Source organism: Botrytis byssoidea (assembly GCF_014898295.1).
Source record: "Botrytis byssoidea strain MUCL 94 chromosome Unknown BBYS_008, whole genome shotgun sequence".
NCBI lineage: Eukaryota > Fungi > Ascomycota > Leotiomycetes > Helotiales > Sclerotiniaceae > Botrytis > Botrytis byssoidea.
In genome coordinates this window covers 1,192,436-1,205,246 of record NW_024065849.1, presented here as the reverse complement: position 1 = coordinate 1,205,246, position 12,811 = coordinate 1,192,436, and the positions used below count along the sequence as shown (strand labels likewise).

General features: G+C 44.2%; 6 protein-coding genes across 6 annotated transcripts; 4 read left to right on the top strand and 2 right to left on the bottom strand.

The window, feature by feature from the left end:
* Positions 1-85: 85 nt before the first annotated feature.
* On the bottom strand, positions 86-1,273 carry EAE97_004986 (uncharacterized protein). Its single transcript, XM_038875498.1, has 4 exons — positions 1,029-1,273; positions 725-970; positions 569-669; positions 86-517 (listed from the first exon to the last, which is right to left on the bottom strand). The coding sequence occupies exons 1-4, from the start codon at positions 1,087-1,089 to the stop codon at positions 407-409; spliced, it is 519 nt and encodes a 172-aa protein (XP_038733855.1). The 5' UTR covers positions 1,090-1,273; the 3' UTR covers positions 86-406.
* A 402-nt stretch (positions 1,274-1,675) lies between these two features.
* Positions 1,676-3,858, top strand: EAE97_004985 (uncharacterized protein; the record flags this gene model as incomplete). Its single annotated transcript, XM_038875497.1, has 4 exons — positions 1,676-1,852; positions 1,931-2,494; positions 2,546-3,459; positions 3,510-3,858. The coding sequence occupies 4 exons, from the start codon at positions 1,676-1,678 to the stop codon at positions 3,856-3,858; spliced, it is 2,004 nt and encodes a 667-aa protein (XP_038733854.1).
* Positions 3,859-4,160: 302 nt separating this feature from the next.
* Positions 4,161-6,224, top strand: EAE97_004984 (uncharacterized protein). The gene is made up of 6 exons (XM_038875496.1): positions 4,161-4,649; positions 4,725-4,766; positions 4,818-4,923; positions 4,979-5,636; positions 5,688-5,737; positions 5,794-6,224. The coding sequence occupies exons 1-6, from the start codon at positions 4,482-4,484 to the stop codon at positions 5,814-5,816; spliced, it is 1,047 nt and encodes a 348-aa protein (XP_038733853.1). The 5' UTR covers positions 4,161-4,481; the 3' UTR covers positions 5,817-6,224.
* Positions 6,225-6,806: 582 nt separating this feature from the next.
* Positions 6,807-8,440, top strand: EAE97_004983 (uncharacterized protein; the record flags this gene model as incomplete). The annotated part of the gene is made up of 2 exons (XM_038875495.1): positions 6,807-7,908; positions 7,965-8,440. The coding sequence occupies 2 exons, from the start codon at positions 6,807-6,809 to the stop codon at positions 8,438-8,440; spliced, it is 1,578 nt and encodes a 525-aa protein (XP_038733852.1).
* Positions 8,441-9,116: 676 nt separating this feature from the next.
* On the top strand, positions 9,117-11,880 carry EAE97_004982 (uncharacterized protein; the record flags this gene model as incomplete). Its single annotated transcript, XM_038875494.1, has 3 exons — positions 9,117-9,177; positions 9,348-9,401; positions 9,459-11,880. 3 exons carry the CDS (start codon positions 9,117-9,119, stop codon positions 11,816-11,818), a joined length of 2,475 nt encoding a protein of 824 aa, XP_038733851.1. The 3' UTR covers positions 11,819-11,880.
* Positions 11,881-11,893: 13 nt separating this feature from the next.
* EAE97_004981 (uncharacterized protein) lies at positions 11,894-12,527 on the bottom strand (the record flags this gene model as incomplete). The annotated part of the gene is made up of 2 exons (XM_038875493.1): positions 11,894-12,098; positions 12,166-12,527. The coding sequence occupies 2 exons, from the start codon at positions 12,525-12,527 to the stop codon at positions 11,894-11,896; spliced, it is 567 nt and encodes a 188-aa protein (XP_038733850.1).
* Positions 12,528-12,811: the final 284 nt, after the last annotated feature.

Below are 12,811 nucleotides of genomic sequence, written 5' to 3'. Positions count from 1 at the left end.
ATACAGATCACATTAGCATGCTCATCATCTTACACTTGTCAAACTACAGAGCACTGAATGCGGGGAATGTAAAACAAGCGATCTGCACGGTGCTAATAAGTATAACAATGAATCTGGCTGACCTGATTTGCATTACATACCTACGTACGGCTTTTTGCAGTCTTACAAATAACAACCAGGCCCATATTGACAGTATGGATACTATGTACAAATTAGATGTGTTGCGTAATGCGAGAACCTACGGACGCCAAGCATGCGAATTGATGTACATTGGACTTTTATACAGTCCACCCTGGGGTTTCGGAATTTATCCAGTCGCCGTTCGTGAGATCGGTAAAAAGTTTGGGTGATAAGGAAGAGTGGAGGGGTTCAGAATACATGTATATTGAGACAACAACCAAACTAATCAATCAAGGCCAACGCCAGGAATTCCACTATCCGAACCACTGCCGCCAAAAGGTCCAACATCTAAAGCTGCATCCGCTGCAATCATTTCTGCAAGAATATCGAGGACCGGCTAGTCTTTTGTCAGTCTCTTGGTTAATAAAAGTGGAATGTGAGAAGCTACCTTTGGCACTGTCTTGTCGTAGATGGATATTAAATCATTGGGCTGAGGATAAACTTTGAGTGCCTTGTAAAAACAAAGTGCTGCTTCTATGGGGTCGCCACCTGTGATCGAGTGTGTTAGATTCGAGACCTGGCCTGCTTCGTGAAGATCACTCACCCTCTGAGCTTAAGCCTTCTCCTCTAGCAACTTCTGACATGAAATATGCCTCTTTCTCCTCTACGTCTACGGGGAACCCATCTTCCTTGGCTTCTACAACCACGGCCTTGATAACTTCTTTTTGTCTCTCGTTGTGAGCTTCCGCTTCCTCCTTCGCGGCTTTTGCTTGTCGCTTCGATTCTTTCTTCAATTGTTTGCGAAAGTTTGGATCGGTGCGTCTCTTATGGTCGAAATAAATTGCGTAGGCTATGATGAGAATTGTGAGCAAATTTGGAAATTCTATTCGAGAATGGAAATCACCTACCGACCAATCCTGTAGCAACTGTGCCAACACTGGCAGCGACGATTGTGGAAGTCTGAACCATTTCGTAGAAATTTATGTAATATTAAAGAAAGATTCAAAAAGAAAATCGAAGTAGCTTATCAGCTGTGGTCGTCTACGGTATTGATGGGGTTGATCTCAAGTCTCCAAAGCTCAGAAATGTTTCTTACGGCCAAAGCTATCGATAAATTTTGGGAATTTTAGGTCCAGCGGCTCTCGGACCAATCTAAATCCACCCACCAAATATTTTGAAAGGACAATCGTCGCGTCCTTGTCAGATTGATTGATTGGCACTCAGTACGGGTAGCTACTAGGTAGTTCGTCGTCATAATCCTCCCACCTAGACATTGGCTTCACAATTCAATTGAATTATTCCATATATTTTATTACATGATAATTGGAAACATTATTTAATTGACTTTTTTATTTTCAAGTCCAATTGATCAAATTAGGTACAGACAAACGTAGGTGTGCGGGAGCGCTTGCTCCTTTCGGTTACTCCTACTCTGGGATATATGTCCATGGACCAACCTGAACCTTAAAACACGTCCCTTTCGATATATAACTTCCTCATACTCATCAACTCAACCCTCTTTTTTTGCTCTTTCTGAAGCCGTAACTACACTATCATGTCGGACGAGAGGAAAGGCGTGTCTCTAAGGACTAAGAGGAAGGGTCGTCCAGCAATAAGTGCTCCCAAACAGATATCTGGTCCAATTCCACAAACCGGAGGAGATGCTTCACGAAGTGCTGGGCAGCCGTCCTTTAATGCCCCGCCCACGCAACGTCCTCAGCCTGGCGGAAAGGTATGTCAAATTTTATCTTAAGTTCTGTTGTTAGAAAGGTCTGGTTGTTTTTGGTATGGCGGCTAATAGAAGTCATAGACATCTGATCTAGTGAAACGGCGATACTCTACTCGATTTAACAATCTTCCCTCTGACTTCGACCCTTCCGCTCCTCCTCTCCCATCTGTTCCCAATTTACCAGCTCAGTACGCCCCAGCAAATGACCGTTCACGAGGTCCCTCGCCGGCGAGAGGACCTGGCTTGGTAGTAGACCAGAGAGCTCTTCGCGATCCCAATTTGAGGCCAGATGTGTACGTGGCGGGACTACTAAGTGATGCATCGGAACAAGATATTGAGGACTATCAAACCAATCTGAGGAAGATGAAGAATCGTACTTCTACGGATCTACAGCAAAATGTGTATCAAAATCGAACGCAGTTCATCAAGATTAGTAAGGAGGCAGAAAAGCTCAAAGGGGAGATGCGCGCACTCCGAAATCTAATGGCGGAACTCAAAACCAATACCACTGCGCTAAGAACTACCTCTTCACAAGGTCCATCATCCTCGTCGACTGATTTTGACGGCTTTCCACCAACTTTGAGCAAAAGGGACAAGCGAAGTTCTGTGGCAGACCGAACAGCCCTGTGGAACTCGCAGCTTCAAGTAGGTCCACGCTTTTCAAGTATTAGTTGGTAGGAGTACTAATTTTGCTAGGCTTTATGGAAGACCATTGAGGGCTCCCAAAAGTTTCTACCAGCGGCTCCTGGTCGTCACGTGGTACAAAATGCCGGGCTTTGGATAGAGCTTGATAACGCTACTTGGAAATCTCGAAGAGCCATGCAGATTGTCCTGTTGAATGATCATCTTCTAGTTGCATCAAGGAAAAAGCGAAAAGTCGAGGGCGCCGATCAACGACAAGCGCCATCAAAGTTGGTGGCAGACAGATGCTGGCCACTGTTGGACATTGAAATTGTTGACCTTGCAGGGACGAGTGAAGGGACTAGTGTGCGTAATAAGTTGGCCGATGCGATCATGATTAGAGGTGTAGGTCAGGAATCTTTTACCTATCGAACGGAAAAACCAGGTGATACGGAAAAGTCCTCTCTTATGATGAACTTTCGAAAGGCAGTAGAAGAGCTTCATAAAGGCCTCCGTTCGGAAATGGAAACGAGCAACAAGGCCAAAGAAACGATTAACTACTTTGCTTCTCGTGACCCGGGATTGTTAAAGAAGACAGATTTACTTGAGACTCTTTCGGACATCAAAGATATGCTTATCGAAGTTGATGGCAAGCAGCAAAATCTGCGGTGGGTGGAAAGTCAGGTTGATGAGTTGGATATCGAAATCGCACTGCAACATTTTGACATGGCAGTCCAACGAGTTGCAAAGCTAAATTCTTTAGCCAAGGGTCTTAAAAGCAATATCGTCGCCCAGGATTTCATTAGTTTTAAAGCGGACGAAAGAGCCACCAGACTTGCAGAACTAATCACCCGTGAACTTGTTGACACGCATAATGAACCGAAAAAAGTTAAACGCAATATCAGCTGGTTAACAAGTCTTGGCTTCGAGGATCGGGCAAGAGAAGCGTATCTTGAAGCTCGGGGGGATATCATTCATAAGAGATCAAGGTATGCTTCAATAACTTTCATTTAATCGGCTTCACTAATTTGTATAACAGACAATGTATATTCGAAGGTAATCTTCACCAATATATTTGGGAGGTATCATTCGTGTACTTCACAATAATACGGAATACTGTGTCAACCTTTCAAGCCTGCTTCCCACAGCCTCTTATGAGTGCATGTGTCAAATGGGCCAAAGAGCAGGTTGATGCGTTCAATGTTATTCTTGCACGACAGCTTAGCAGCACCGAGAAGAATGGTCAAGTATGGACAGATTGTATGGATCAGGCAAGAGAACATGCAAAGATGCTCTCCGAAGTTGCTTTGGACTTCAGCAGTCTCATTGGTTCAACCCCGATAGATATTGTCAATGGTCCCAGAGGCGTAGGGTTAGGCTTGGCGTAATGCTGTATCGAATGGGCAAACTGGTATACATATCAAAACCAACTTTAAAACTCGGCCAAAGATATCTTCACACAATGTTCAAGAAATACTATTTACATAGGTGTCTATTTATACTCCTACAGCAATTTAGTCATTGGATTTATGAATTTAATAAGATATTCACATCCCTTTCGCTGTTGCTAATACTTATTAGTCTTGCTTCCGTAATTCATTGATAAACAAAGTTGAGAAAATAAAGCTAATAAATATGACATCTGCATTGACGCATGCTCTCTTGCCTCTTCCAAATATAAATGCCAAATCCTCTTCATTGCGATCTTGAAATCTGCTTATTAAGCGAGGAGCTGTTCCTTTCAAATAATCTGCGCACCGCTTCTACAACCTGAAAGCCCCTCCACAAACATTTCTGCACGACGAACGCCCTGAAATCTTATGATAAAATTGCTTCTGCGATTCTCAACATAAGATACTAGTTGAAGTTGCGCGGACCGCTTCCCGAAAAGAACAACAAACTTAAATAGCTCTTTTGACGACCAACCCGCGCGCTTGTCGTCACCAAGCTCGAGCAATTCAATATCGACAACCAAATTAACAACAAACCATCAAATTTATCATACGATAGAATGAACACAATGGATACAGATATGGCAGATGTAGGCAGGACGGTTGAGCCCACAGGATTATCTCCAGTAGCAGAACCTGCTTCAATACCAACTCTTGATGGGTGGATTGAGAACTTGATGGCGTGCAAGCAACTGGCCGAGGTCGACGTTCAGAGGCTTTGCGATAAGGTATTGTTGTTTGCGAATCTTGCCATATTCTCAGACTGCAAAGTATGAGCCAGCTAATCAAGAACGCGTTACCAGGCACGAGAAGTATTGCAAGACGAGTCGAATGTACAGCCGGTGGTATGCTTGCCCTTTTCGTGTTGGAATTCAAAGAGCTGATCAACGATCTAGAAATGCCCTGTTACTGTCTGCGGAGATATTCATGGGCAATTCCATGATCTGATGGAGCTCTTCAGAATTGGTGGACCAAACCCAGATACCAATTATCTATTTATGGGTATGTCTCCTATCCCTTACTGTCATTTCCTTGAATTACTGACACGTTATCATAGGTGATTATGTTGATCGAGGTTATTACTCAGTCGAAACTGTCACTCTTTTAGTCGCTCTAAAAATAAGATACCCCCAAAGAATCACCATCCTCCGTGGTAATCACGAATCCCGCCAGATCACTCAAGTTTATGGATTTTACGACGAGTGCCTCCGAAAATATGGAAATGCAAATGTTTGGAAATACTTTACCGATCTCTTCGACTACCTTCCCCTCACCGCCCTCATCGACAACCAAATCTTTTGTCTCCACGGAGGTCTTTCCCCCAGCATTGACACGTTGGACAACATCAGAGCTCTTGATCGTATACAAGAAGTGCCACATGAAGGTCCTATGTGCGACTTGCTATGGTCGGATCCAGATGACAGATGCGGATGGGGAATATCCCCTAGAGGAGCAGGTTACACTTTCGGACAAGACATTTCGGAGGCGTTCAACCATAATAACGGATTGACCTTAGTCGCAAGGGCCCATCAATTGGTCATGGAGGGATATAATTGGTCTCAAGATAGAAACGTAGTTACGATCTTCTCAGGTATGGTATCTTTATCTCTTTCAGCGGTGTCTGATGCTAACCATAAAAAAGCCCCCAATTACTGCTACAGATGTGGTAACCAAGCAGCAATCATGGAGATTGATGAGCACCTTAAATATACTTTGTAAGTAGCAACTTTATCCTCCTCGATCTCACAGTCTCTAATATAATGCAGCCTACAATTTGATCCATGCCCAAGAGCTGGAGAACCAATGGTATCACGTCGTAAGTACCCTACAAATTCAAATCTCTGTTGCACCTTTGACTAACTATGGCGATAGGTACTCCCGATTACTTCCTCTAGATATACAGATGGAGCGACTTAAGACGAAACACTTTGATATGCGATATTGCGTTACAATGATTGGGACAGAAGCAATGAACATTCTGTTTTCTGTATGTGAGGTTCTACGGCATCCTTTGGGAATAGCATTCTAATTGGTATTGCCTACGAATAATACATTGGTGGCCCAATCCGGAATTCATCCAACTTTTGTAGACTTGCATTAGACTACTTATTATACCAAAATGCAAAAAAGCAGTTGAGGATATTTTCTTTGAAGGGGGGTACCAGCGTCGTGAATATACATTCCTATTATTGTAATTTGATATGATATACTTGAATGCCCGTTCCTTACTTGTGATCATGACTATGATAGTGAGGATATCATTATCTTCGAGGGGTTCTATTGTTTCCTTCCATGAACGAATCAAGGAATAACTTGCTTTGTCCAGACTTGTTATACAATCAATCATTTCGTGGAGTACTTACCACCAGGTTGAACTTGCTTGGCCATAACTTCTTAATAGATATCTTCAGAAAACATTGGGTGTAAAAATCAATTTACCTGATTAAGTATATATGCTCAAAGAATTGACTGTATGTATGAATCTACCTAGTCCTTTCTAGTAGTATATCCTCATAAAATTGTTATCGTGATTAAATTATCTATCCATGAATATTGCATACTAGGAATGTCTTCACGATATTTCTACCTAGATACTGAACTGATGCTTCAGCTGTACTTAACAAAACCCCACCATCCATTACACTGACGCCATTTTCGTCGATTCTGCCGCACTTGCCGCCTTAAGCCTTAGCTTTCGGGTTATTTCCAACATTTGTTACATCAATCTTCAGTTTTTCGCTTAGCCATCCAATCATCGACAACTGGTCTAAAGTCAGTAAATTTCCTGATGAGTCCACACTCCAAAGTTCTTCTCTATTGATACATTCACCACTTTTTGTTGACCACTTTGCGATACGAGCCATCGAGCTTTATCAATTTCCATCATGTCTTTACCACCTCAAGATCCTACCAGGAATTCATATCAACAACCAAATACACAACGTCATATATTCCCAGTTCAACAAAATCTTGGTCAACAAAACATTGCTTACCCAAGACCACCTTCAACTGGTATTCGCGGTCCACCAATTCAACAGCACAATTCTCCATACTCAACTCCATATGCCAATAAGCAACCAGTTCCACCGAGACAAAATGGCAACAATGGAGTATCTGCAGAACAACAAATTGCTCAAGGTATTTTGAGTAATGCTGCGAATGGTCAAACTCCTCAGCGACAGCCTCAGAGACAAAATGGTCCACCTCCCATGGGTGCAGCAATTCACATGGCACCTCAGCATACCCCGCAAAATCAATCCATGACCGTCACTCATGCCGTTCACCCAACTCCCCCATCTGTCTTGAATCAAACTCGAGATTTTGCAACACAGCAACGGCAATCACAATCCCCCGCGATGCAAGGACAAAGTCTTGGTGTTCAACGACCCCCGTCTATGAACCCCTCCCCCGCCAACTCAAACCTCGGATCTACGAGACCGCAAGATTCACCGGTAAGTTCCACTCAGGATATGTCTATGATTGACCCTCAGCTTGCGCTTGATCAACAATTGGACCCTAACGGTTCTCTTCTTTCTCCGGCGGATGAACATGATCAAACCGAAGCTCCGGAAGTGACTCCTGGTGAAATGTTATCTGCCCCACCAGGAGGTAGTTATCCAACCTTCGAGGCCCTTTTTGCAGCTGCGCAAGCACACGCTTTGGCACATGGTTATGCGTTCGTCATTGGCAGATCTAAACGCGACAATAGAGGTCTGAAGAAAGTGTTCTTGATTTGTGATCGCGGCGGAACCAATAAGGAGAAGGTGCCCGGTGAACAGCGACAACGTAAGACCAAATCGCGTAAATGTGGTTGTGAATTTGGAGTCTTTGGTCTCGAAAACAAAACTTCTTGGCTTCTACGAGGTCGGATTGATGGAGAGCATTTAACACACAATCATCCTCCAAGCGAAAGTCCCACCGAGCACCCGGGAGCTAGAAAATTAGATCCTAAAGCAATTGCTGCTGTAAAGGCTCTTGAGGAAAACGGTATATCACGTCCTGCCCGCTCACATATATGAATGGATTGCTAACACTATTCTTAGGTGTTTCTGTAAAAGAAACCCTTGAAATTCTCCATCGTGACAATCCTACTATTCGCTTCCTTCCTCGTGACATCTATAATGCCCGAGCCGCAATTAAACGCGACCCTACTCGTGTTGAACCCACAGCCATGGAGTCTCTTCCCACGTTCTACAAAAAGCCCCCTATGTCATTTGAAGAGAAGCTCCGCGCCGAGCTTCGAACCGAGGTAGCGAATGCCCAAGCAGAAGTAGAGAAAATCAAGGCCGATTGGAAGCAAGAAGTAGAAGATTTGAAGGAACAGTTGAGGCAAAAGGATTTAGTAATCCACAAGTTTGAACAATTCATCGATATCTGTAACGAGCGGGTAATGATTAGAAGAGATGAGTTGTCGGATCCCCCCGCCGGTGCAGAGCCAGGCGCAAACGCTATAGCAAATGCTATGGGTAATGCTATGGGGAACGCTATGGGTAGTAGCATGGGCAATACAATAGGCTAAACTACTTCGGCCTTTATCTATTGATTAGACGAACGTACTGATGGCTGGACTACAAATGAATCTTAATGGACATGGATCAAGGAACGGAATGGACTATGGGATTAGGGACAAGGGAGTTCTACTTGCTTTAATTTTCTAAGGCGGATACAATTGGGTTTGTGGTTCTGGGATAGGTACTAATATGGCTGTTTGGTGTCTGGAATTGGGAGGGAGGTCGGATCTTTACATTTTTTGTGTTATGCTCTCTTATGACGGCTGGTATTCGATTTCGGTGTTCATGGTATGTTCGTATATGAGATGAGACACAGATCTTCACTCAGGCGGCTGTCTTCAGCAGAGGATATTTGGCACAAGGATTGAATGTAAGGGACATGAGATACATATGGTATCAGTCATCCGTCAATGAAATTGATATAATCTACACGATTGGTTTTCTTGATGATTTGTGCGAGACTACTTGCGCGTCGATGTTATTAAAGACAATTCCTATCCTTCATGCGCATATTTGAGGCTTGAAAATTGCTTACGCGTGGTTGCGGCTCAAGTCAATGAGGGTTGGTTCTGTGGGGTGGAGAAAAGAAACGAGGATCCAGTAGTTCAAGTTCGAATAATCAAAAAGAAGTTCAAAATATGGAATGTGTTAAAACTTGAACCCGAGCCTGAATCAATGTCATTTATGCGTCGTAAAGTTTTGAAGAGTGGATTTAACTTATTCGATACTCAAAGCACTGCTCCCGGTGAGTGCCCAGTGAGCATTTACAAAAGATGCATTGCGAATCCCCATTCTTCTAGTGGTGGCGTGGGCAACGCTAGTATAGCAGCGGCCGCATCATGCCCCACGATTTTAACTTCCCCTCCAAATTTTTGGAAGTTTATTATACACTCGCGCAATATCGCCATTATATAGAAATGCCTTACGATAGCTGGATTTCGAGGCCGATTTGGTCTTATGAGATCGATGGTAAGTGATTCGCTTTCTTATGTGCATTGAAAAAATATTAATACTTCTACAATGTAGATATCGTCGTATTATGGCATCTTTATCGCATTCCAATTATTCTTACGACGGCCACGATCCTCATACTCGTCAGGATAACCCTTCGTCCGCGAACAGTGAGGGAGAAATTATCTGCATCGCCTTTGCCCTCATCACCGATCCTACCTGCGGTGAAAGAAAAGATATCACCACCTGTGATTGACGAAAAGAAAGCCAATGGCGTCAAAGCCCCACGAAGAATAGTCGGAGGCATTAAAAAACGCAAATCTTCCGAGGAAAACCTGCAAGCTGGTCCCGAAAAGATTCAACCACTCGTTTTCTTTTCATCATTGACTGGCACGACAGAAAAGACCGCAAATTCTTTTGTGGAGAGCATTAGAGGCGATCTCTCTCGACGTGCAATTGGGCAAAAAATTCAATTTCTCGAATCTCAACTACTCGACCTGTCATATATTGACTACGATGACTACTTCATTAACCCACCAAAGGGCGAATCTGGAGTTAGCTACTTTTATTTAGTACTCATCCCCAGTTATAATATCGATACTGTGTTGGACAATTTCCTGGAACATCTACAAGAAACACATAATGATTTTAGAATCGATACGGCGCCATTGTCGCCCTTGGTAGGATACTCAGTGTTTGGGTTTGGTGATAGAGAGGGTTGGCCAACGGAGGAAGAAGGATTCTGTTCGCAGGCTAAGGACGTGGATAAATGGCTAGCGAAACTGACGGGAAGAAAGAGAGCGTTCCCTCTAGGAATGGGTGATGCAAAGACGGACGCAAATGAAAGGTTGGCGGAATGGAAGGAAGGGGTGGTAGACGTGCTGGAGCATATTGCAAAGACTGGAAGTCTAGGTGAAGGGGTCGTTGGAAGTGGAGATGCGGTAGAAAGTGATGTGGAGGATATTGAGGATGACGATGATGGGGAAGTCCTTTTTGATGAACAAAATGTTGCATCGAGAAAAGCCAAGACGCAAAAGAAAGACGACAGTCTGAACGATTTAGAGGATATTGGAGGCGTTCTGAATAATACAGAAACCATAGACAATGCAACTGGCGAAGAACCGGAAGAACTCGAGATAGACTTCACGACAGTCGGATTGAAGAAGGGGAAGGCCAAGACAGCTCCAGTTGTCGCTAAGGAAATGGTTCCAACAACTTCACCTACATATGCAGCTTTAACAAAGCAAGGCTACTCAATTGTAGGGTCGCATTCAGGAGTCAAAATTTGTAGATGGACAAAATCGGCTTTGCGAGGCAGAGGTTCTTGTTATAAATATTCATTTTATGGCATCGCATCTCATCAATGTATGGAGACTACACCATCATTGTCATGTTCTAACAAATGTGTCTTCTGCTGGAGACACGGTACCAACCCCGTTGGAACCACCTGGAGATGGAAGGTAGACCCACCAGAAATGATCTTCGATGGTGTCAAGGCTGGACACTACAAGAAAATCAAGATGATGAGAGGTGTTCCTGGTGTCCGAGCCGAACGTTTTGCGGAAGCAATGCGCATTCGCCACTGTGCTCTAAGTTTAGTCGGCGAACCAATTTTCTACCCTCACATCAACGAGTTCACGAGTATGCTCCACAAAGAACACATTTCCACCTTCCTTGTTTGCAATGCACAACATCCAGATCAACTCGCCACACTTCAGCCCGTCACTCAACTCTACGTTAGTATCGATGCTTCAAACAAGGATTCTCTGCGTAAAATTGACAGACCCCTCCATCGAGATTTCTGGGAACGTTTCCAGCGCTGTCTCGAAATCCTCCGCGAGCGTCGCTTTGAACAGCGTACCGTATTCCGTCTTACGCTTGTCAAAGGTTTCAATATCGAAGATGAAGCGGAGGGTTATGCCGATCTTGTCGAAAAAGGATTGCCTTGTTTCGTGGAAGTCAAAGGAGTCACATATTGCGGAACATCGTCTTCCGCTGGTGCAGGACTCACGATGCAGAATGTACCATTCTATGAAGAGGTCTGCGCTTTTGTCGAAGCTCTTACAGCATCCCTCAAGAGGAGAGGATTAGGATATGGTATTGCAGCAGAACATGCTCACAGCTGTTGTATCTTGATTGCATCTAATAGATTCAACATTGCGGGTAAATGGCATACGAGGATTGACTACAAGAAGTTTTTCGAGTGCTTGGAGAGTGGAGAGAAGTTTGGCCCAGAGGATTATGTGGGTGCCGAGACTCCAGAATGGGCAACCTGGGGACAGGGTGGATTTGATCCAAGGGATGAGAGAGTACATAGGAAAGGAAAGAATAAGGTTCCCTTGCCGGAAAGTCAAGGAATGGTTATGGGAGAGGTTCAAGATGGTGGTGAGGATAAGGTTGCTGAGAATAACACCAAGGATGATCTTGCTTTCTAGGTAATGCCAAACAATAAATATCGATATCAAGAAAAATAAATCGCAAATCAATGTACCATTACTTTTTAACATCCTTCAATTGATCTCTTTCTTCTTCGAGACAATCATATGCGCTTTATCACATCCCTTTCGATAATCATTCAACTCCACACTAACAACATCCAGTATTCCTTCTGCCTCCAATTTCTCAATCTCAGCTTTATACCCCCCTGATTCCCACACCTCCTCGAGAATAGTAGCAATAATGAGACCATTTGGAATGAGTATCCGAGAAAATTCCCTTAACGCAGGATCAGGACCAAACATGTCCATACGTAAACGTCCCAGCACAAGTTACCAGATCATACGTTCCATCCGGCATCTCAATGGTCTGCAACAAGTCTCCTACAAACAGATTGCGGTAACAACCCGTTAGACGAGCTTGAGCGAGCATGGCGGGCGAAAAATCAAGGCCATCAATGTACGTAGCACCGCTCTCTGCAAGCGCAAGCCCCACGAGCCCGGTGCCACATCTGGCATCGAGAATGCGGAGGGTGGAATAGTGGGGATATTGGCAGGCGATTTGCGCGATGAGCGTTGGGGCAACGCAATTTTGGAGCGCGACGATGTGAGTGTTGTAGGTGGAGGCCCATTGAGCGTAGAAGGCTTGGAGGTCAGAGGGAGGGAGATTACTGCGGACTTGGGCGATGAGTTGGTTGGCTGGGATCATGGTTGGGTGCGGTGCGGTGGGATGTTTAGAAAACGCGGTGGAGATGTTTTTGAGGTGACTGATTGAAGGAGAGAGGCTCTTTGGGGGCTAGGGATAGATTGTCTTGGACGTGAGCTGGGGGTTGTGTTGGCATGTTTGAGGTAGGTAACCTTGATAGTAACCCCGCACATTAGGTAGCACCAAGCCGGACAATCAGTGTTATGATGAAGAAATTTTGCTATAATTGTGAGAAGGGTAGTACAAAGTGAGATTACCTGAAAGATCATTTGCATGGAAGACCCCGT

What these genes read in the sequence shown, in the direction of transcription:
- EAE97_004986 (XM_038875498.1), bottom strand. Translation starts at nt 1,089, where the DNA reads ATGGTTCAGACTTCCACAATCGTCGCTGCCAGTGTTGGCACAGTTGCT. An exon ending in AGTTGCTACAGGATTGGTCG is followed by an intron (nt 971 to 1,028) that starts GTAGGTGATTTC and finishes TTCTCATCATAG; the next exon opens with CCTACGCAATTTATTTCGAC. An exon ending in ACGACAAGACAGTGCCAAAG is followed by an intron (nt 518 to 568) that starts GTAGCTTCTCAC and finishes ACAAAAGACTAG; the next exon opens with CCGGTCCTCGATATTCTTGC.
- EAE97_004984 (XM_038875496.1), top strand. Translation starts at nt 4,482, where the DNA reads ATGAACACAATGGATACAGATATGGCAGATGTAGGCAGGACGGTTGAG. An exon ending in TTCAGAGGCTTTGCGATAAG is followed by an intron (nt 4,650 to 4,724) that starts GTATTGTTGTTT and finishes ACGCGTTACCAG; the next exon opens with GCACGAGAAGTATTGCAAGA. An exon ending in AGAACCAATGGTATCACGTC is followed by an intron (nt 5,738 to 5,793) that starts GTAAGTACCCTA and finishes CTATGGCGATAG; the next exon opens with GTACTCCCGATTACTTCCTC.